The sequence below is a fragment of the Balaenoptera acutorostrata genome, chromosome 15 (assembly GCF_949987535.1).
Source record: "Balaenoptera acutorostrata chromosome 15, mBalAcu1.1, whole genome shotgun sequence".
NCBI classification, from domain to species: Eukaryota; Metazoa; Chordata; class Mammalia; order Artiodactyla; family Balaenopteridae; genus Balaenoptera; species Balaenoptera acutorostrata.
In genome coordinates this window covers 38,662,902-38,685,915 of record NC_080078.1, presented here as the reverse complement: position 1 = coordinate 38,685,915, position 23,014 = coordinate 38,662,902, and the positions used below count along the sequence as shown (strand labels likewise).

At 55.4% G+C, this 23,014-nt stretch overlaps 1 protein-coding gene across 5 annotated transcripts in view; it reads right to left on the bottom strand.

Moving 5' to 3' along the window:
• Positions 1-22,933, bottom strand: part of CLCN7 (chloride voltage-gated channel 7) — a 29,160-nt gene extending 6,227 nt beyond the window's left edge. Inside the window, exons 1-16 of one of the 5 annotated variants that reach the window (XM_057529511.1) lie at positions 22,834-22,933; positions 10,103-10,174; positions 7,121-7,192; positions 6,961-7,026; positions 6,438-6,570; positions 6,096-6,205; positions 5,368-5,448; positions 4,419-4,481; positions 4,224-4,307; positions 3,626-3,719; positions 3,297-3,361; positions 2,787-2,903; positions 2,051-2,101; positions 1,649-1,839; positions 916-1,054; positions 16-109 (exon numbers count right to left, since the gene is read on the bottom strand). In XM_057529511.1, coding sequence (XP_057385494.1) covers positions 16-109; positions 916-1,054; positions 1,649-1,839; positions 2,051-2,101; positions 2,787-2,903; positions 3,297-3,361; positions 3,626-3,719; positions 4,224-4,307; positions 4,419-4,481; positions 5,368-5,448; positions 6,096-6,205; positions 6,438-6,570; positions 6,961-7,026; positions 7,121-7,192; positions 10,103-10,141 — 1,399 coding nt within the window. In that variant the 5' untranslated portion in view covers positions 10,142-10,174; positions 22,834-22,933. Of the gene's footprint in view, positions 1-15; positions 110-915; positions 1,055-1,648; positions 1,840-2,046; positions 2,102-2,786; positions 2,904-3,296; positions 3,362-3,625; positions 3,720-4,223; positions 4,308-4,418; positions 4,482-5,367; positions 5,449-6,095; positions 6,206-6,437; positions 6,571-6,960; positions 7,027-7,120; positions 7,193-10,102; positions 10,175-17,202; positions 17,417-22,833 lie in introns of those variants that run through there. The other 4 variants (XM_057529510.1, XM_057529508.1, XM_057529512.1 and 1 more) reach the window with 4 other exon arrangements.
• Between the last annotated feature and the right edge of the window lie 81 nt (positions 22,934-23,014).

Below are 23,014 nucleotides of genomic sequence, written 5' to 3'. Positions count from 1 at the left end.
AGCATGGGCACATACCTGGGGGGTCGTGGAAAAGGCTGACCACGCTCTTCTCTGGGGTGTTGAAGAAGGCTGCAGCCATCGAATTATACTCGCCATCGGCACAGAAGAGCTGCAAAGTCAGGAAAGAGAATAGGCCAGTGGGACACAGTGTCCAGGCCTGGACAGCATCAGGCACCAAGCACACAACAGGTGGGGTCAGGCTGCTGTCTTGGAGGGGAGGCAGGACCCAAGAGCCAGACCCTGGCCCAGTGAGGGCTTCAGAAGCCATCCGGCCAGGCAGGGGCTGCATGGCGAGTCTGTCCCTGGGGCACGTGGGGATCCAAAGGCTCACGTTTGGAGCACGCTCCCACAGTTCACTGGGCAGACTGTGGGCCCCTGTAGGCCTTGACCAGGGCAGGGGCTCCACGCAAAGCTGTGTGGGTCAACCCCACAGCCCCACCAGAGCCAGCCATGCGCCCCAGACCCACATCTGTGACAGGCCTGTGAGTACACACTCCACACCCACTGGCAACCAGCAACCGCTTTCAGCTCTGGACGTTTCCCATAAACAGAAACCACACGATGTGTGGCCCTTGCTGTCTGGCTTCTTTCACTCAGCAGTGTTTGCCAGGTTCATCTGTGTGGGAGCACGTGTCAGAGCTCCAACCCTTCCTACAACTGAGGAAACCCACTGTGTGGACGGACCACGCCGTGTTCACCTGCTTGTCACTGACGGGCACAGGGGATGCGGGGAGTTGTGCCGTGGTAAGCGTGTGCACGTGAGTTTCTGCCTGCAGGCCCACAACCCCACCTCCGCAGTCCCCTTGCAGAACCTGTCAGGCCGCTGCTCTGAAAGGACCGGGGTGAGACCCCAGGCCGACGTGGCACCCACCCATGTCTGGGAAGACTCGCCCTGCCCCTGCCCCGGCCGCCTACCTGGAGGGGATAGGACACGGAGCTCCCCTGCAGGGGCTGGCAATCCCGGGACGAATAAATCAGCACGAAGGCGACCGTGGCCGTGACGGCGGCCACCAGCATGGCCTCGATCACCTGAAGGCAGGGCCGGTGGATGTACCTGGAGCAAAGAGCCAGGGTGGACCGAGCTGTGGGATGGCTGGGGTGGCAGCCAGGGCAACTTGAGCCTGCGACTCGGGAGAGCCGTCCAGGATGCTGAGCTTATCTGATGACCAACCCGCCCTGGCTCCTGAACACTCTCAGGCTGCCTCCCGGATGCTCCCCAACTGCATTTTAAGTTGGTGCAAAAAGACAAGAAAGAAGAATGCCAAGATCCACCCGTAAGGCTTCAGAAAACCAGAGAGCTCCCGTGATGGCTCTCCTAACAGCAGAGGACCTGTGTTGGACCAAACGTGCCCAGGTCAGGATGTCCCCGTACAAACCGCACTGACGCTGACGTGAGAGGCCCAGAAGAGCATCAACCCAGGGCCGCGCCGGATCCATGGGCTGTGCCTTCCCTGCCAGGGGCCACCCTCCAGGCCCCACCCGTCCCCCTGCCGAGTGGGTCTGTCCCCTCACGTACAAACCACCGTGGAGAAGTGTGCTTGGCACGTGGCTTCCACATGGCCCCATGGGCAAGAGCCCATGACCGGTCAGTTTTCAGATGCCCCGCGTGGCCACACCTCTCAACTCAGTCCCTGAACAGGTTTCTCACCTGATTCGAAACATCGTCAACCAGTAATTCAAGGCGTTGAACACAGCTCCGAGAATGCCACCTGGGACAAGGAAGGAGCTGCGTGTCCAGGACTTGGGAAGAGGAGCAGGCTGCCCAGGCAGCAAACGGCCGCTGGGTGGAGGGCTCACGTCCCACGGGCTTTCAGAGTAAGGAGTGTTGCCCAGGTCCGTCTGCTTCCCAAGGGGCTGTCATCAGCCAGAGTGAGGCTCCGGTCCTCCCAGGGTCGGGATCCCTCCCCGCTGCCCCGGGCGGTCCTGGGACAGCCAGCAGGGGTGGAGACCATGTGCTTCTCTGGCCCTCCAAGCCGGATCAGGCCTGGAGCCCCGCAGGCCCTGTCCCCACTGGTTGGCGCTGTCCCACGTGGGGACGGCCCTTACCCACCACGCCCATGGCGATGAAGATGGGGATCTCGTGGATCGTGTACACCATCGTCTGTGCAGAGGGAGTAAGAGCAGACCTTCTGTGAGGAAAACTGCCACCAGCTCCTGCTCAGACTCGGGACCGGACGTTTCACAGGACGCGCCTGTGCACGGGAACCCTGGCGCTTCCCCGCAGGGTGAGGAGGCCCCCAGAGAGAAATGCCGGGTGCTCGGGCAGACCGCCTGCCTCCTCACACGGCGGCTCCGGGGGGCGGCCTGAGCTTTTGCCAAAGGGTAAGTGAGGGGCCACGAGCAAGGGAGAGGATGCTGGTGACCTAGCCACCCAGGACCTCTGACGCGTCCACGGGTGAGGACCAGCCCCCGAGCGGCTCCCTGGGCTCAGTGATGGCAGCGCGCAGCGCAGGCCGCCCCAGAAACGCTGCCTGCGCCTCTCGGCCTCCAGAAACTGCTGCAGGAGCGCTGGCCACCAGTCTAGTGATGCTGCCTGACAGTCTGCAGGCACCTGAGCCACCCCTAAAGTGCCCGTTGGCTGACGGGCGCCCCAACCTGCGCGGCCGGGTCACATGCACCCTCCTGGAGCACCTCCAGCACCCGGTGCTCACAAACAAGGGCCCTATCCCACCGCTAACAGCTAGACCTTTCCAGAAGCCCAGCTCTCAGGCTGAACCTTGAGTAAACAACCTGGGCCATGCTCATAGAAAGAACCAGAGAAAAAAGGGGGCGACGCAGTGGGTTACCTCAGTGTCAAATCTTCCAAAATTGATGAGACCGGGGCTGGACAGATCCCACACGTTTCCGTGGTAAATGCTTAAGACGAAATTCAGGGTGAAGGTGGAAATCATGGAAGCAAAGAACTGCAGGCGGAAAGAGACGAGTGCCGTCAGAGCCGTGGTGATGAGTTGCGGCAGTGTGTACAGAGGCTGAGCCCAGGGCCGGAGGGTGGGGAGGGGCTGCAGCAAAAGGGCTGTCTCCCCTCCTGTCACCTGGGTGGCGCCTAGACCCTCCGAAGGCTGAGGGAAGGTGGCCTGGAGTCCCACTGGCTCGGCCGGGGGAAGGAGGTGTGCGGGGCCTGGGGTCCCGATGAGGACGGAGGAGAACCAGGCTGACGGCTCAGGGACCCACCAGCTGGATGGGAAGCTCAGGTGCAGACCCCACAGTGTGGGCCGAGAGCCACGCGTCCACCCAGCCACGGAGGCCCAGTGCCAGGGCTGCCCGACCTTGGGAAGGTGGCCGTCACAGGCACTTACGATTCTCCACGTCAGGAACTGATTCCAGAAGGATGCACCCTCCTCCAAGCTGAACAGGACCCCACCTGGAACAGCCAGTGGCCCAGCCCTGAAGTGCCTGCCCAGCCACAGACAGCCCCTCACCCACTGCCACCCATGCCCCCAGACCCCAGGACACCAAGCCCACGACAGAAGCAGCCATCGGGGCCTCTTGAGAAGCCCACCCCACACCCTCACCAGGCACTGAGTCCATAAACCCCCAAACCACCCCTCTCACAGCAGGGAGAGCCTGGCTCCCCCCACATGGGCTGTCACCAAGCTCTCAGACCAGGCAGGGCCGCCCTCCTCACCCACAGGGGCCCCAAACGCAGCAGACACTCCAGCCGCAGCTCCTGCTGAGACAAAGTCCCGCTTCTCTGTGTCTCTGCGGAAGTACTCGAAGATCTGAACCAAGACAGATAGAAAGAGGATCTCAGCCAGTGCCTCCAAAGGCACTTCTCTCAGAAAGGGGGGAGGTGGGCCCAAAAGTGAGGGGTGAGGGGAGGGAGGAACGGGGGGAGGCCTCTGGACAAGCCACTCATCAGCCATGAGGCTCACAACCCGCCTGACTGAAGAATGGGGTCACGGGCAGCTTGCCTGCCCACCATCCAGAGAAAATAACCCATTCACAGCAATATTTAAACGCCGAGGTCTGTGCAAGAAGGACCAGAACTGAGCACCGGCAGCCCACACACATGACCTTCCCGACCTCTCTAGGCCACGCATTCCTGTGAGCTTACAGCTACAGGTCATTTCCTCACAGAAATGCACACTCACCCAGAGCACCAAGGCAACAGGATGCCCCCACGGACAGGATGCTAGGGACCCTCAGAGGCAAAGGGAAGGAGGCTGCAGGGGAGGCAGGGGCCCAGCCCTGGGGGCATGGACGTGGGCGCAGGGAAGACCCACCTTGAAATCCCGCTTCAGTGACGTGGACCTCCCCTGGGAGACCCCAGCAGCAATCACGGAGCCCGAGTGGATCATTGGTCCCTCCTGGAAGGCACAGACGGCTGCATTCAGATGGGCGCGGCTCCGGGGGGAAACACCAGCCCCAGGCCCCGCGGGTGCAGAGTGACTCAGACAGGGGCAGCTGCACTCCGTTACCTTCCCCACAGCCAGTCCCCCAACCACGGACAGGATCACGCCGGACACTTTGATCACCAGGGTCTGGAACACAAAAGAAATTGCACCAAGTCTGATTAAAGGCCACACGTGGTCCAAGAACCTGAGCGACAAACTGCACACAGGAAGGGACCTAATCACGTGAGCCCTTGGCAGGCATGAGCACCAAAGAGGGGGCCAGCACCCACGGCGCGCGTCCTGGAGGAGGGGGAGCTGGCAGCTGATGCTCTCCTGATGCCCATCTCTTCAGCCCTTCTGTCCCAGGTGGTCATGTACACACACAAGACACGCAAACAGCAGCTGTCGCTCCGTCCTCGGGCTCCAGGCTCCGGGCTCCAGGCTCCTGCACCCGCACCCACCTCGGGCCCTGCCCTCCTGCTGCAGGGCACGGAGCACAGGCACTGCCCCCTCCTGTCCGCTCCCCGGAGTACCTCCTCCCCAGATAGAGCAGGAGAGATGCCACCAGCAAACCCCAGACCAAGGCACGCCAGCTGCACACCCTGAAATGATCACAGGAGGAAACCTGACCTCCCAACCCCCTCGGAATCAGTGTGTTACCCAGAAGATCACGCACAATGAGATTAAGGAAAATTCTGAAAAAAGGAAAAAACTCACCACTCAACACAGCTACTCTCATTCTGAAATACTAACCACCGTATGGAACTTAAAATATGCCTACGTGGTTGCAATCTTGACAGATGTACCTTCAAGTATTTTTGCGTCATTCAGAATGTACAACAGTTCTACCATTTTACAAAGAAAGTTCACATAAAACCTGCCAGCACACCCACACGAAGGCTTGTCAGCAGCAAAGAGCATGGGTCTGGGCGAGTTTTGGAGGCGGAGGTGGACAAATGACACGCTTCTCACCCAGCAAGGAAGCCCCTTGGGCTGAGCCCTGAGCTCCCGGGGGGGCCGCCTCGCATCTCACCTTGAGCCGGACCACGTGGGGGATCTTCACCCCGTTGAGGAAGCACTTGATCTGGGGGATCCCGCTGCCAGCAGCGACCGGCTGGAAGGAGGGGCGCCAGCACTGAGTCCACAGGCCGAGTGAGCCGCCACTGCCACCGCCGCCGCCACCAGGCCCAGGAAGACATGCCACGCAGTGCCCAGGCCACCCAGGGAAGGGGCTTATCACCTCTCCCCACTGATACGCAGAGCAACCACCGAGGGAAGGAAACGCCTCGGGCATGGGAGGGCTCAGTGTCCCCGAGGCAGGCGGAGGTGCCCAGGATGATGGAGGCCCACGTCACACACCCGCTGAGGGGCCAGCACTGTTGCACCCTCTGGGGGACACTGCACTGCACCCCAAACAGAAGCTCCTGGATGCTGCCCCTTCTTCCTTCCAATGCCCCGAGGGAAAAGCAAAGGGGCACAGGAAGGAAGGGTGCCCCAGGATCGTCTGACCCCTCGGGTGGGTCCCTCCACCCGGACCCCTGGGCTGGGCGCTGCCTCTGCTCCCTGCTGCGTGAAGTGGGTGAGAGGCTGTGCGGGTGGATGGGCATGGCCGTCAGGGCCAGGGTTGGAAGGCCCAGGTGGGCTTCGTTTTGGTTGAACCGCCTGATGCCTAGCAAGGACTCCACTGCAGTCTAGCCAATGAGTCTCACTGGCAGACGCTGCGGGGGGCGGGGGGGGGGAGCGGTGGAGGGGCCCACCTACCTCTATGAAGGCGACGATCACAGAGCCCAGGAGCACAAAGGCCACATTGAGCGAGGCCCACAGCAGGAGAGAGAAGGACAGCCCACCCCGCGCTGTGAACTTGTCAATGTCTGGGCTCGTCAAGGACCACGCGGGGTGGTGTCACCCAGGCGCCACTCCCCAGTGGGCTGCACTCTGGACTCTGGGGCCTGGAGCACTTACTAGGCGTCTCAGGGTCACCACACAGCCTGACCCCCAGACATGCAGCCCCCACCCAGTCACGTCCCCCGGCCGATGGCATAACACGGGTGGGGGCTCCTCCTGTGGACCCGCTGGCTCTGGGCAACCACAGACAAAGGATACTGTCCTTGACGACCCTGTACTTGAGGCCGGCCAGCTTCTCCACCACGATGTCAATGAAGCAGGCCACGAGGCCTGTGAGGATCCCGATCATGGCACAGATGACCCAGCGCTTGATCTCCACGGTCCGGAAGGCCTGCGGCAGCGGGCAGGAGGGGGGGCGCTGTCACAGGAGGGTGCGGAGGCGGGACGTCCCGTCGTGGCCTGCTCTGGTGACTGCCACCACGCACAGGGCTGCCCTCAGGACACTGAGTCCCAGGAAGAGCAGCCCCACCGACACCTCAGAGGCCGTGGAGCACTGGTGGGATGGCATTCCCCAACCCGGTCATAACCGGATGCTGACGCTCCAGCCGCCACAGCCGACACCCCTAAGAACAGCCTCCTCAGTGGTAATGATGTGACACCCGCACGGGTCTCCGCACCGGGCAGCAGCCAGCGCTCACTCCGGGACACCAGCTGGAGCCGAGAGGGGAGGGAGGTGGTGGGGACACCGTGGCCATGAGGCCCAGGTGCCCGCCAGACTCACTGTGTGATTGATGCGCCGCTCCTCCTCCAGGAACAGCTGGTTCTCGCTGTTGTCATAGTCCAAGCTCTGCGGACCGGGCAGCAGACACACTGGTGACTGACCCCAGCCCGTGGGCTCAGGTCGGCCACCGTGAGGGAGGGCAGGGAGCAGGGGGGCCCACCTCATACTTCAGGGACAGAAGCTTCTCGTTGTGCGGGATCTCCCTGGGGAAGGGGTGAAGGGGATCCGTGTCCTGCAGGAGGAAGAGGCAGAACTTGACAACCCAGCATATGTAAGAATGAACCAGAATGAGGAAGGGGCCATGCTCACTCGTCCCACAGGGCAGGGACTCTCCTTAGCCCAAAGCTAGACAAGCACAAGGCAGGAATTAGCAGACACAGACCCTCCACAGGACACCAGCAGGCCAGGTCCCACAACACCGCGGCCAGGCGGGTTTATCCTAGGAACACAAGGTGGGTTGACCCCCAAAAAGCAATTAGTGAAAGATGTCTGTGGTCCACGTCCAGGTTCTGGCACCGGCCTCTGACCCACCCCCTTGGCATCTCTGGGTGACGAGTGTGTCTGGGCTGGGGCTGGAAGACCATCACGGGATTAGCGGGCTGTAGACGCAAGCAGCTCACCTCTAACAGCCAGGGATTTAATCAGTCCTGCCTGTGTAATACAGCCTCCACACAAACCCCAAATGGAGGGGTTCAGGGAGATTCCAGCTGGTGAATGTGGAGGTGCTGGGAAGGTGGCTCCTAGGGAGGGCATGGGGGCTCTGCACCCCTTCCCACACCTTCCTAGGGCATCTCTCCCACCTGGCTGTTCTCAAGTCATGTCCTTTATGATAAACCAGTAACATAAGCAAAGTGTTCCCCTGAGTTCTGCAAGCCATCCTGGCAAGTTATGGAACCCAAGGAGGGGGCGTGGGAACCCCGACTTACAGCTGGTCAGTCAGAAGCACAGGTGACAGCCTGGACTTGTCACCGGCATCTGAGGTCGGGGGGTCTCGTGGGACTGAGCCCTCAGCCTGTGGGTCTGCACGGATGCCGGGCAGTTAGGGTCAGAACAAACTGACCTGCAGGACACTCAGGTGGTGTCTGGACAATCAGAGGGTGAGTCAGTATGAAAGTAAAAACAGTTTGATACTGTTCCAATAGAATAAAGGACCAAGTCCACATGAAATGAACACCTCAATAGTCACAAAAAGCATCTGACAAAACTCAACCCTTCATGATAAAAACACTCAATAAACCAGGAATGAAGGGAACTTCCTCAACCTGATCAAGACACCTATAAAAAACCCACAGGTAACATGCTCAGTGGTGAAAGACTGAAGCTCTTCCTCTGAGATCAGGAACAAGACAAGGATGCCTGCTCTGGAATTTCTACTCAGCACTGTCCTGGAGGTTCTACCAGCAAGGCAATTAGGCAAGAGAGAAAAGTTAAAGGCATCCAGATTAAAAAGGAAGTGAAACTCTTCTTTGCAGATGACATGGTCTTATGTGTAGAAAATCCCCGAAAGTACACTAAAAACAATTAGTATTAATAACACATTTAGTAAGATTGAAGAATATAAGATCAGTATACAAAATCAAACGTATTTCTATGCACTTGCAATGAACGATCCAAAATGAAATTGAGGAAACAACTCTATTTACAATAGCATAAAAAGTAAGATACAGAAAATAAACTTACTCCTAAAATACGTTTAACAAAAGAAGTGTAAGACTTGTACGCCAAGAATTGCAACACACTGTTGAAAAAAACTGAAGACGTTAATAAATGGAAAGCTATACTGTGGCTCGGGACATTTGATGTTAAGAGTCAACGCCACCTCTAAATTCCAGCTGATGTTTCTGAAGAAACTGACAAGCTGAGCCTAAACCCCACATGGAGATACGCAAGGGATCTCGAAAGGCCAAAACCTCCTTGAGAAAGAAAAACGATATGGGATGATTCAAACTTCCTACTTTTGAAACTTACTACAAAGCTAGTCATTAGCAGAGTGTGGCCGGGGCGCAAGGACAGACTGAGAGTCCAGAAACAAATCCATAATGCAGACCCAATGCAGCCAAAAATAAATAAATAAATTTTAAAAAAACAAAAAAAACCCCCACAAAAACTGACCTTCGACAACGGTGCCGAGACAATTCAACAGGGAAAGAGTAGTTTTCTCAAGAAATGGTGCTGGGAAAACTGAGCATCCATGTGCAAAAGAATGAATCTGGACCCTTATCTTATACCATGTACAAAATTAGTGAAAAACAGATCAAAGATCTAAACTATGGAACTCTTATAAGAAAAGATGAGCAAATCTTTGTAACCTTGGATTAGGTGATGGTTTCTTAGACATGACACCCAAAGCACAAGCAACAGAAAACAGATCAAATGGACTTCATCAAAATTAAAACCTTTTGTGCTTCCAAGGACACTGGCAGAAAGTGAGGAGACCACCTATGGACCAAGCAGAAGTTTTTGCAAATCCTGTAACTGATGAGCAACTTGTGTTTAAAGTATATGAAGACCTCTTACAGCTCCATTATAAAAACACAACCTGATTAAGAAACATGCACGGGGTCTGAAGAGAGTTCCTCCAGAAAACACGAAGGACACACGATACCAGCAGCCTCAGCGAAATGCAAGTCGGAACCATGAGCCACCTCCAAGGAGGAAGTCAAGTGCAAGTCTGGGGGAGGGGGTTTCGGGAAATGCTCCCCTGGCAGCTGCTGGACAGTTCGATCCCAGCACAGGAGAAGGAGAAGTGGACATCACCCATGTCCAAGGGCCCACCACCCCGAGATGCCCTCCTGCAGGCCCCACACCTGCCCATGGCACCTGCCCCCCAGCCCGCACACAGCAGCTAGCTCAACGGTCCTGGCCTGACATGTACTCCCCAACCTCTGCTCATCGGGCAGCCTCAGGGGACAGGGCCCCGCAGAGCAGCCTTCCCTGGTCGCCCAGGCTCTGCGGACCCCACTGTCTGCACATCACTCTGTCCCCATGCTCTGCACAGGACCACCACTGTCTGCCATCCTCTTGTTCAGGTTTTCTGTCTGCCCTCTGCTAGGCTGTGGCTCCACAAGAGCAGGCCTGACTTTCCCAGGAAGGGGCCTGGCATGAGCAGGAGCTCCAAACATGGGAAAGGACGACCACTCACAGGGTCCAGAAGCTCATCGTCCAGTTCCACGTTGCTCATCTGTCCGATCCGGAAAAATGCTGAATGGGGCGACTAGAAGCAGAAGAGAAATCACAGGCCGCTTAGCTATGGGGCCGAGCTGCACTGTGCACTACCCCATCGCCTGGCCCTGCCTGTGGAGCACAGAGCCACACCTGCCGTGTGGGAGACTCCAGCAGGGCCAGCGCTGGACCCCAGGCCCATCCCCATGACCCACAGCCTGTCACTGAGGAGCCCAACCTCCAGATGGGAAGCCCCACCCTCCCCTGTTCTACAGTGTCCCCCTGACCACCCTCTTTCCCTGGCCTGGAAAACCCTGGCGACTGAGGGCCCCTCCTCCAGGAGCCTTTCTATCCCCCCACCTCCAAGCCCCATCTTTCTCTGTTCAACCCCATCATGACATTGAGTGGCTACCAGGTGGGGACCCGTCACAGGCCTCCAGGCAGGCCCCCCAGATACGTGCCCCTTTCCAGGGCAGGACCTTTCTGAAGCAGGGCTGCACTCCTGGGCGCAGGGGCAGGTCAACCACAGAGGACGGACACCCTGGCACGTGACTGCCCTCACGCCCACTGCCAGGCATGGTGGAGGCCAGGACTAGGGAACAAAACACAGGCTTCTCACAGATGCATTTCAGAGAAACAAGTCACGCTGCAGGACACAAACACTGTGTGGAACATACGGCATGAAAACACGACCCGGTGCTCCTCTGAAATGCAGCTGGGCGCCCTGCCCTGCCTCTCCTCTGGCGGAAACCACGAAGCAGTGCAGGAACAAGGACCGCGGAGCCCGCCATGCCAGAGCCCTGAGCACACAGTGACTCCAGCACAGAAAATTTAATTCAGCAGCACTAGTCCTACTGCTACTGGTGGTTACTGAGGGGTAGGGGGGACGAGGAGGCTTTGGGGACACTGGTGACTCCACTGGGGGATGTTGAGCCTCCTGGGGCTGCTGTGCCCAATCACACAGCCTAGGCATCTGGAAAACAAGAAACGTGTTCTCTCCAAGCTCTGGAGCCACAAGTCCAAACTTGAGGTGTCAACAGGGAGGGCCCCCTCTCAGGGTCGTGGGGAGGATTTTCCAGCCTCTGATGGATGCCGGCAATCCTTAGTGTTCATTCCCTGGCTTGTGATCACATCACTCCAACCTCTGCTCCGTTGCCACCGGCCTCGTGTGTGCGTGTATACATGCACGCGCGTCTCTCCTCTCCCACAAGGACACCAGCCTGACCACATCATAACTTGACCACAGCTGCAAAGGTCTCAGAAACGGGTTCCAGGTTAGGGGTGGAGACATTCCGGGGGGCACTGCACACCCCATGACAGGTGGTAACTTGTCAGGTGCGTTCACTAGACCATCATCCTGCTCCACTGTGTGACTCCACTTTTCTCTATGTATATACGGCAAACGTCGGTACAACGGGTGGGTGAGGAGAGAAACATAGCTGTTTTCTTTCTTAAAAACAATCGACAATGCACTCAAACTGCTGAATCTGATGAGAAAGGCAGGGCGGGCCCCCAGCTCCAAGCACGGGCAGGAGTGCCTGGCCTGCTGGCCCAGAAGGACCCCAGTTCCAGAGTGAACTCAACCCAGGAAGGGGCCTGGAGCTGCAGCCTCTGCTCCCCGTGCATACACGAGTCATCAGGAAAGGTGTGCCGGTTGCCAGCCCGTCCACAGCAACACGGAACAGGGACGTCTCCACGGAGAAGACGGTGTGCAAAGACATGCAGAACTGAAAGTCGGACTGTGAAAGCAGAAGACCCATCTGCCATCCCACCCAACAGACGGAGGCCACAGACCAGGTGGTCTGGCCGTTTGTATCTCACTCTTCACTGATGGACTGCACCCTGTGATCACTCCCGCCGCACCAAGTCAGCCCCTGCAGAGCAGCGCCTCTGCCACCTAAACAGTCCGCGAGGCTCAGGCTGCGACCACGCACACGGCTGGGGGAGAGGGGGGCAGAACGGTCCACGTGGCACGGACTCACTCGCTCAGGTGACAATGGGTCCTCAGCACCCGGCCGGGAGGACGCCAGGTGAGCACACATCTGCACTGGACAGCTCCACTCTGGACCCGGAAATGAGCTCCCAGAAATGAGCTCATGCAGATATGGCGCCCCCACTACAGCTCCCAGGCACACCCTCTCCCACCTCCAGCACCTTCCTGGTTTCTTCACCTCTTTTCTGAACTTTATGGGCATCTCTTAGGAAATATCTTTTGTGATGAAAAAAGCCATTTACTGGAAGTTCAGTGATTCATCTGTTGTCTCTGTTCCTTTCTCTTTTCTTAAATGCAAGTTAATTACTAGTAGTTCCTCAACCTACTGATACACACAACAGCCTGGATGAAATCTCCATGCTTTCGAAAGAACTGAAAGATTTCAGACCATGTGGTTCCAGAGACCTGATGTGCTCGAAAGATCAGACCTGGAGGGAGGACAGATTTGGGGGGGAGGGGGTGACTGTAAGAGGCAGGACAAAGGCACTGATGGACGTGCTCACACACATCCACATGTGTGACAATGGCAGGGTGCTACTCACACACATTGTGCCAACAATCAATGCCGGGTTCGGCACGGTACTACCGTGAGGTAAGACGGAACCACCTTGGGAAACTGGAGGAAGGCACACAGGCCCTCTCTGTACTGTCTTTTCAACTTCCCGTAAGTCTACAATTACTTAAAAAATTTAAAAATTTATATGCAAATGGTACTACATCAAAGTGAAGAACTTCTGTGTATCAAAGGAAACAATGAACAGAGTGAAAAGGAACTAGCCATACAGAATGGGAGAAAATTACAGATCATGTAACCGAGAAGGGTTAATATCCAGAATACGTAAAGAACCCCTACAACCCAACAACAACAAACAAGCGGATTAAAAAAACAGGCCAAAGACTTGGGACATGAAGATCAAAACCACAATGAGATACCACCTCACAGCTGTGAGGATGACCAGGGTAAAAAAACAGAATAACAAGCACTGGTGAAGATGTGCAGAAACAGGAACCCTTGTGCACAGTTGCTGGGAGTGTTAATATGGAGCAGCTGCTGTGGCAAACAGTATGGCGGTTCCTCAAAAAATTAAAAATAGCATTACCTTATGATGCAGCAATTCCACCTCTGGGTATCTAACCAAATGAACTGAAAAGCAGGGTCTCAAAGAGGTGTTTGTACACCCACGTGCATAGCAGCATTTTTACAGTAGCCAAGGGGTGGAAGCAGCCCAAATGCCCATCGACAGATGAATGTATAAACCTACGGTGGTCCATCCACACAATGGAATATTATTCAGCCTTAAAAACAGGGAAATCCTGTCACATGCTACAGCATGGATGAACCTGGAGGACGTTGAAAGAAGCCAGTCACAAAAAAACAAATACCCTATGATACCACTGCTATGAGACATCAAATTCATAGAAACAGAAAGCAGAATGGCCTTTGCCAAAGGCTGGGGGAGGAGTGGGGAGTCAGTGTTTACTGGGACAGAGGTTCAGTTTGGGAGGATGAGAAAGTTCTGGAGGTGCGGGGGTGACGGCGGCACGACACTGTGGATGGACCTCATGCTGCCAGACGATACACTTAGACATGGTTAGGATGGTAAATTGTGTTATGTGCTTTTACCATCATTAAAACAAAGTTCACAGACAATTTAAAAGCCGCCTGCCGCTCACTCTGCCACTTTGCATTTTAACCACCCCTCCCAGCCCAATGTCCCCCAGCACTGAGGGCACAGGGCCTCCGTAGCCAGGGGCTTACAGTCAGAAAAACCAAGCTGCCATAAACAAAAGTCAGTGTAAACCGTGAGAAAGGCTTTGAGGGCGATGACAGAGCCTGAGGGAGAGGCCTGCCCGATTCGGGGTTGGGGAGGCGCATTAGGCTGAGACCTGATGAATGATGTGAAGAGGGGGCTGGATGGGAACAACCCCGCCGCTGCACCTGGCTTTCTGAGCGCTGCAGCCTCTGCCTGGGAGGCCTCCCAGGACCCTCTGACTAGGCTGGGCCCACCCTGGTCCTCAGCTCTCTGCACTGTCCGGTGGTGCCCACATCCTTTCCTGCCCCCCCCAGACTCTGAGCCCCTCACACTAGACCTGGGCAGGTACCACTAAAGGCCTGAAGGAGCCCTCTGGGGAGGGTCAGCTGAGGGGCCGGGCCTGCACTCTGCAAAGCGGAGGAGGAGGGGGAGAGGAGGGGGGGAGGAGGGGGGAGGAGGAGGAGGAGGAGGATAGCACAGGGCGCTGAGGCAGAGGGACTTCCTGGAGGGGCTGCCCTGGGGCTGGGAGCCAGCTACGAGAAAGACGGGGTGCTCCCTTACGTTGAGCAGAGCTCAAGGGGCCGGTGGGGATGGTGATGACCTGCCCCTGCAGCTTGCCTGTACATGACCCCCTCCCGGCGCCCCATACTCTAACCATAGCCCGTGGCTCCAGGTCACCAGGGCAGAATGCCCCAGTTCCCAGACGAGTAAGATCCCCAAAACTGATTCTAAACACTAACCTGAGGGTCCTACCCCTCAGGCTGCCTCAGGCGGAGCTTCCCGAAGCTGAGGTCCCCGGAAAGGACCCGCATTTACAAACACTGCAAATACCCACCCCCACACCCGGAGCCTCTGTTTCTGGCTCAGATTTCCCTCTGTAAGTTTTCAAAACACTCTGCTTCCTGCTGCCCACATGACCATGACTTGCTGGCTGACCTACCCTCACCCCACACTCAGGCACGACAGGCCGAGGGCCGGAGAGAGGGCAGAGCAACCCTGAATGGCCTGGTTCCAGCCAGATGGAGGCTGAGCTCAGGCCGGCCCCCAGCCCACCCTGCCCGGGGCTGCCCAGAGCAGCCACCTCATGGTGCCTGTCAGGTTCCCATGCCGGGTGCAAGAACACCAGCCTCCAACTCTGGACGCCCTGCAACAAACCACGAAGGACCAGGAGGTGGCAAGACAAGCTCTCCTGTCCAACTCACCAGAACATTCTCATAGAGCAGTTGTTGGCCTGGGTTGTCATTTTAATTCAAACAACCCTGGTCTGAGAGCAGCTTACAAGCCGCCGTCTGCTGCAGCGAACTCAGCCCTCTGGTCCAGAGCCGACCCTCCCGCAAGAAAGCCGGCCTCGAGGAGTTCAGTCAGCTGCAGGGAAGTCGCCCCAGGAACAGCAACTCAGAGATGATCACTTCCAAGCTGCCGTTTTTAATACCTCTGAGAGTAACTAGCGTTTACCACCTTGTGACAGGTGGTGCTCGGGGCTGGAAGCATATTAGCTTTCCTGCTGGTGAGGAGCCTGAGGCACAGGAGGCTTCAGCACTTGCCTCTGCTGGTCCAGAGCAGAGTTCCTAGCACCAATGCCTCCAGTGCCGCACCCCCCACCCCATCCACGCAAGGCCGTCTAAGGATCCTTCAAGGCTGGACTCTCCAGCTTCTGAAGGATTCCTCCACAAGATAAAGCTAAATTCGAAGCCCGCAGCTCTCCCCTGCAGGTCGACCCCGGTTCCTTCCCCAGCCTCCACTCCCCACTCCGACTTACTTCCCAAATGCTCACTCTCTTTATCTTTCCCCTCTGTTCACCCGCCTGAGGATCATGCACTCTTCCAAGACTGGACCCAGTGTGACCTCTCCTGCCCTTGGGGTCCCCTCACGCCTTCCTCACAGAGCACTGGGCCTGGTTTTCCAGGAGCCTGGAGCCAGGAGGAAGGAAACTGCATCATGCACCTCTGTGTCCCAGGCAAACTGCATGCAGCCGGGCACACGACAGGCACACAATAAATTATGTTTTAAATTGTTTAAGAGCAGCTAGTCACTTATTAAATGCAAACGAACAAACAAAAAAGCTCGCAAAGGTTCTTTTAAGGGAATGAGTTTTAAGGGAAGAGATCGACAGGTTATTTCAAAAAAAGCCAACTCCTGTGTCTATGCATAAAGAAAAGTGGGAAACTCTTGAGCACATTCAGTCCCGAAATAAACCCCAATTCAAACTCGAAGCTTCCAATCTCTCTACCTGTCACCCTTAAAGCCAAGCCAGTTTCATACTTCTGGTTTGTAAACTTCAGATTACCTTCTTTTAAAGAGTAAAAAAGAAACAAATGTTCTGAGAAGAAATCAACAAAACATCCATATCCCTACCACTGCAAATTCACCCCTTTCATGTCACTTCTCATGCAAACCCAGAAAGCACTTCAACAGAAGATCCCACTCAAGGAACAGACTTTGACCTTCATTGTCTGATGCATTTCTGGGAGCTGGGGAAACCTAGATAAGTTCTAGAGAAACAGCCTGATGCTTGAGTCCTTCCTCATTAAACACCACACAAGTGTTTAATGGACAGATCTAGGATAGGAAGAGAAAAACGAAAAAACAATCACCAAACAGAGTAAGGCCAAGCAATCAACAAAAGAAGTTCATTAACTCAAAATTAACACACACGGAAATTCACTTAAGGACACAAACTTCTGTGCTGACCTGCAAAGCACATTTCAACCACTGTGCTTCAATTTTAATGAAGTGCTAAAGGAAACTGAATGCACATACTTGTCATTCCTTAAGGTCGCCCTGAAGGCCTGTCCCGCTCCCTGTAAAGAAGGGAGCCAGGTGAAGTCCCCCAGATATTCCCACTGCAAAAGCAAACTCTGCAACCTACGCTCTTAAAATCTCTTGGGGTTCAAAAGCGACGCAGTAAAAATAATTGCTCATGTATACAGTGTTCCAAAAAAAAAGAAGAGGAAAAGGTTACCTCAGCAGAAGACCATCTGCCTTCCCTTTAACTCCACTAAGGAATAAACTGTGAGGAGATAAATTAGCTTCATGCTGCCGGGACTCGACAGCAGCGTGCAACTGGGCTCTCCCACGCTCCTTAACACCGAGGATAATGGGCCGGCTCCTCGACCCCGCGAGTCACCGGGCCGAGCGCCTCCCAGGACTCCAGAACCCCGGGGCCCAGGTTCCGAGCTCACCCTGCCGTTTACCAAGCGGGACCCGGGGCGCGTTCCCGCCTCTGCCACTAGGACTGCCCGAGCACGGATTCGCCGCGTCCTCGCGGGCCCGGCTCCCGGCACCGGCGACCGCGGCGCGGACCCGACCCGGCCCGCCTCTCCCTGGGCTCACCGCGCGGACGGCCGCGGGCCCGGCCCCGTTCAGCAGCGGCGTGGCCTCCCCGGCCGGCGCCCCGGGCCGCGCCGTCCTCCGCAGCAGCGGCGCCGCCTCGTCGTCGTCCACGTCGCGTCCGGACCACGACACCTTTTTGGAGACGTTGGCCATGTCCCGCCGCAGAGGACCGGTCAGGCAGCGCCGTGGCCGTGTTTGTTCTCGTGACCCGCGCCGCGGCCACGTGACCCGGACGGCCGTCACGTGGCCCAGACGGCACCCGCGTGACCCGGCGGCGGCCTCGGGGCGCGCGCGGCCTTCTGGGAGTTGTAGTCCCGCCGCCTGGTGAACCCGCCTGTCAGGACCGATCACCACGAAGCAAACGGTTGTGCTGAGGACACAACATAGCCCTGTGGCCTTCCTGCGGAAAACGCTCCACTGATCCCATCCCAGGGAGAAAATGAAGATGAATCCAAATTGAGGGGCACCTGCTAAACAGCTAGCCAGCTCGTCCCGTAGTGTCAGCGTCATGAAAGACCAAGAAAGGCCGAGTGTCTGCCTTGGATGGAAGATTAAAGAGACGGGCAACTGAAGGCTGCTCGTGGGCCTGGCATTTTGGGGACAATTGGCAAAGATTGGACCTGCACTGTACATTAGGTAGCTGTGTTACAGCTGCGCCCAGTCCCCCAAGGGTGATCTTTGTCTGGCGGTCATATCAGAAAAGTCCTTTTTCTCGGGAGACATACACTGAGATATTCAGGGGTTGTGATGTGATGTCTGCAACGTAGTCTCAGATGATTCACAAGCTAATGGTAATCACAATACGTAGCTACCGATAGAGGGAGAAAGAAAATGTGGTAGGATGCTAGCAGGTGATGAATATGGGGTAAATATAAATGACGTGCAATGTAGTCCTCTTGTAACTTTTTTCTTTAAACCTGAAACTTTTCAAAATAAAAAGATTTTAGAAGTTCTTTATAGGCTCTTCCCTCACATCTTTCAAAATAAAACCAAAATTGAAACCAAAATGAGAGGAAGGAAGCCCAACAGGATTGTTAAGTTTTCCCCACCATCACTGTGCAACAATTTTTTGAAAATACTAGGAACAACGTTCTTTCAGAAAAGGTGTTTTCTCCTTAGTGTGACCTGGCTTTGCCCTTTCGAGGGATGTTGACAAGCACGTGATGGCCCTGTCTGTGGAGGAGGGCCTAGAGGCTGCAGAGTGAAGCTGGCACCGGCCCCAAGGAGCCTCAGGGCTGGTCCCGGGCTGGTTTGACTGAACGAAGTGGGTGAGTGTGGTTTGCGTGAAACCGTCCAGGCAGGAGGAGAGCTGCACACAGCGATGGGGAAGTAAGAACAGTCCCGGGGACGGAGGGGTGGTGCTGGGGAAGCCCCTCTGGATCCTTCTGTCCTCCCCCCACTCAGGAACACAGCAGACGCAGGTCAAAGGTGGGATTGATGGGGTTCAAGGTGGATGTGGCTCATGCCACTCACTCAGCGGGGATGGTGGATCACGTGAGATGCGTGCTCACACTCCCCTGCTCAAAACCTGGATGGGCTGCCCTTGACAGAGCCCAGACTCCTCGGCTGGACAAGCCAGCCCTTCCCAAATTCCTAGCGACCTGAGCTCCCACGAAGCTCCTCCCCAAGCCCTTTCCCAGGCCGCCCCGCCCTCGTGGAGACTCTCAGATGAGATGCGGCTGGCCGCCCACAGCCATGATGCTTCTGCCGAATTCCCACCGTTTTAGGGTCTGTGAACCTTGGCAGAAATGCTGCTGTAGAAGTGAAATATCCTGGGTCCCCCATGGTGTTTTAAGCACCTGAAAGCGGGGGAGGGGAGGGTGGGAAATACCCTGCGTGGTCTTTTAGTGCTAGGGACCTCAAGAAACACTTCCTAATCAAATTAAGTCTTCCCCCCAAAAGATGTCATCTCTCCCACCTCAGTGGAGTGAGACAGAGCAAGGGCTCCAAAATAGGCCAGAGGAGCCTGGGAAAGAGGACGCTTTGAGAAGGGCAGCTCTCCATGAAGATGGACGCGTCCTGGGGAAGTGCCAGGGGAAGCAGAAGTCCGTGATTCCAGGACCTTCCCGTGGCCACCCAGGGGTGTTTCCAGACCTAGGATGCATCCCCTGACCTTGACTCACGGACCAGGGGCGGGGGTGGGGGGGGGGTTGGGGGGCGGGCAGGTGGTGGCTGGCCAAGTCTTTGAGCTGAAGGCCTGGGATTGCTGGGGCAGACAGCTCTGCAGAGATGGGAGCACTGCTAAGAGGCCCCAGGGACTGACTTCAGGCCCCTCCCCATGGAGCAGTGCCCTCCAGCCACCTCCTCGATGCAGAGCTGAAACCAGGCCCCTCGCGGTTCCGTCAGACCTCTCTAGTTTGTTTCCTCACTTTTTAAAAAAAAGTTATCTTTTCCAACTTTTAAAAAAATTAATTAATTAATTTATTTTTGGCTGCATTGGGTCTTCGTTGCCGCACGCGGGGCTTTCTCTAGTTGGCGAGCGGAGGCTACTCTTCGTTGTGGTGCGCAGGCTTCTCATTGTGGTGGCTTCTCTTGTTGCGGAGCACGGGGCTCTAGGCACGCAGGCTTCAGTAGTTGCAGCACGTGAGCTCAGTAGTTGTGGCACGCACGGGCTTAGTTGCTCCACGGCATGTGGGATCTTCCTGGACCAGGGCTCGAACCCGCGTCCCCTGAATTGGCAGGTGGATTCTTAATCACAGAACCACGAGGGAAGTCCCTGTTTCCTCACTTTTAAAATGGGTTGGGGACTTCCCTGGTGGCGCAGTGGTTAAGAATCCGCCTGCCAATGCAGGGGACACGGGTTCGAGCCCTGGTCTGGGAAGATCCCACATGCCGCGGAGCAACTAAGCCCATGCACCACAGCTACTGAGCCCGCATGCCACAAGTACTGAAGCCTGCACGCCTAGAGCCCATGCTCTGCAACAAGAGAAGCCACCGCAATGAGAAGCCCGTGAACTGCAACAAAGAGTAGCCCCTGCTCGCCCCAACTAGAGAAAGCCCGCGTGCAGCAGCAAAGACCTAACTCAGTCAAAAATAAATTAATAAATAAATAAACAAATAAATTTATTTTAAAAAATAAAAAATAAATAAAATTAACTTCAGGACTTCCCTGGTGGTCCAGTGGTTAAGAACCTGCCTTCCAATGCAGGGGGCGTGGGTTCAATCCCTGGTTGGGAAACTAAGATCCCACACACCGCGGGGCAACTAAGCTCATGCACTCTGGGGCCCATGCAATGCAACTACTGAGCCCGCGCGCTCTGGAGCCCACGCGCCTCAACTAGAGAGAAGCCTGCATGCTGCAACTAAGACCCAAAGCAGCCAAATAAATAAATAAATAAACTTCACCTGTTTCTTTTTACTTTTTTTAGTATGGCTATAAAATACTTAAAATTAAATATGGAACTCACGTCATAGTTGGATTGGACAGCATTGCACTGGAGAAAGACTCCAGGTCTGCAGGCCCCCGGGCACAGAGACAGGGGCTTTCCTTTCAATCTTTTTCATCATCCATTCTTTTTAAAAAAGAATTCAGTGGAAAGCATACATATCATAAAATTCACTCATTTTAAGGGTAATGCTAACAACAAGGTATTGAAATAAATGTCTACCTATTGGACTGTGGGAGTCTGAGGGTTCTGCCAGCTTCTGGAAAGCAGCAGCCAAAGCCAGGCACCTGCCCCCAGGCTGGAGAGTGGAGGGAGCTTCTTTAGCCCCGGCAGAAAACCTGCACTTACTGACAGCGTGGGCAAGAGCTTCCCTGCACCCCACCAAACAAAATCCCATCCACAGGTGAGACAGAAATCTGCCCAAACAGAAGAGAAACTGGGAGACGTGCAGAGGGCCAAGGAAAGGCTCAAAGGCATTCTAAATAATACTCTCAGAGAGACAAGAAAAGCTTTGTGTCCACAAGGCAAGAAACGGGGACTTCCCTGGCAGTCCAGTGGTTAAGACTTGGCACTTCCACTGCAGGGGGTGCGGGTTTGATCCCTGGTCAGGGAATTAAGATGCCGCATGCCTCGCGGCCCAGCCAAAACAAACAAACAAAACAACAACAAAAAAACACAAGGCAAGAAACGGATGCTATGAAAAAAGAAATAATCAGAAAGGAAGAAGTTGCTCTTGGAAATGAAAATTATGATTTTCCCAAAAATCAAAAAAGTAATAAAATGACTAAATAAAAAAATAAAATAAAATGCAAATAAATAGATAAGTATAACAGAAAAGCTAAAAGGTGAAGTTAAAGCAATTTGTCAGAAAGAAGGCAAAAAGGCAAAGAGATAGAAGAGAGAAAACATTGGATTGAGATCAATCCAATGAAAAGAAACTTAGAGAGTGAGACTACAGGATATAGTGGAGGAAATTTTAGGAAGATAATACAGGAAGGTGCTGCAGACAAGGGCACCCATCATTTCAAGACCACGTGGCAGAGAGCGCCAGGTCAAGGAATGGGGCCTGACTCCAAAGCTCATCTTGCCAAGTGTCAGACACCACAGATGAGAAGATCCTAAATGTGTCCAGAGAGAAAAACCTGGTCATGTGCGAAGGATTGGGACTTTCTCCAGAGGACTGTGGGCCACCTCAGCAGCACAGCTGGCTGCCAAAGACAGAGCAGCAAAGTGATTTTCATTTAAAACTGAGCAGTCAGAGTGGCTGGTTAGCCCAGATGGTTAGAGCATGTGCTGATAAAATTGTGCATCTAGCTCAAATGTGAATCTACCTGGAGCAAAGAATAAAGGCATTTTTCAGATATGCAAAGGATTAAGAAATTTATCCTCTGTGCACGATCTCTTGAGAAGTTACTGGGTAACAGGATTCAGGAAAATGTGGGGAATAGAGAAGGGAGGAAGCTGTAGTAGGAAACGGTAGTAAGGGCTCTAGTCCAGGAGCGGCCTGGGAGGAGTTCTCGGAGAGTCCCAGCAAGGCATCATCCTCCGCTCCTCGCTCCCTCGCACCCACGTCCAACCCATCCGGTCCAGCCCAGGTCAGCTCCTTCTCACCACCTGGCCCACCCTTGTCCACGCACCGGACGCCCCTCCGGGCTTTCTGCATCCGCGGTTGCCCCCTACCGTCCATTCTCCTAACTGCACCCAGGGTGGAGCTTTTAAAAGGAGACCGCTCTTGGTCACTCATTTTCTTAACCTCCCTAATTTTTCTTACCATTATCTGCCATCTGATATATTGTACGTGTACTTTATTTGCCCCCTTGACGTGTGAACAGGAACTTTGCTTCATTCTGTGCCCTGGAAGAGTGCTTGCTGCCTCAGCAGGCAATTAGTTAATGTATGTTGAATGAATAAATGTTTTCCATGTCACCTCAACGGCCTTCTGGGCTGAAATAGTACCTCCTTGAGAAGTCTTCCCAGATCGCTCCCCAAGGTCGCCATAGGACGTTCTGCCAAGACGGAAGGTCCTATATCTACGCTGTGCATTGTGTCAGGTGGCTATCGAGCCCTTGACACGTGGACAGTGCAACCGAGGAACTGACCCGGTGGCTGGTGGCTACCGTGCTGAACGGTGCAGCACCTGTCCCAGGACACCCATCAATACCCGAAATCACCCCAGTTGCGACTTCATCCTAGTCTGTGGCGCGTTTCCCTGCAAAGGTCGCGGCCTGCGGAGAGCGGGCCATACCTCTGGGAGGGCGGCGAGGCCGCACACGCGTTTGGTGCTCAGTAGGAGTTTGTGGAGGCGCGCACGTGTGAGCTCAGGAGAGATTGGGGCTCGCGAGCGGGGGAAGGGCGGGAGGAGGTCACTCCGGGAAGACCGACGCGGAGGCTGAGGGAAGGCAGGCGGGCGCAGAAGTGCTGGACTC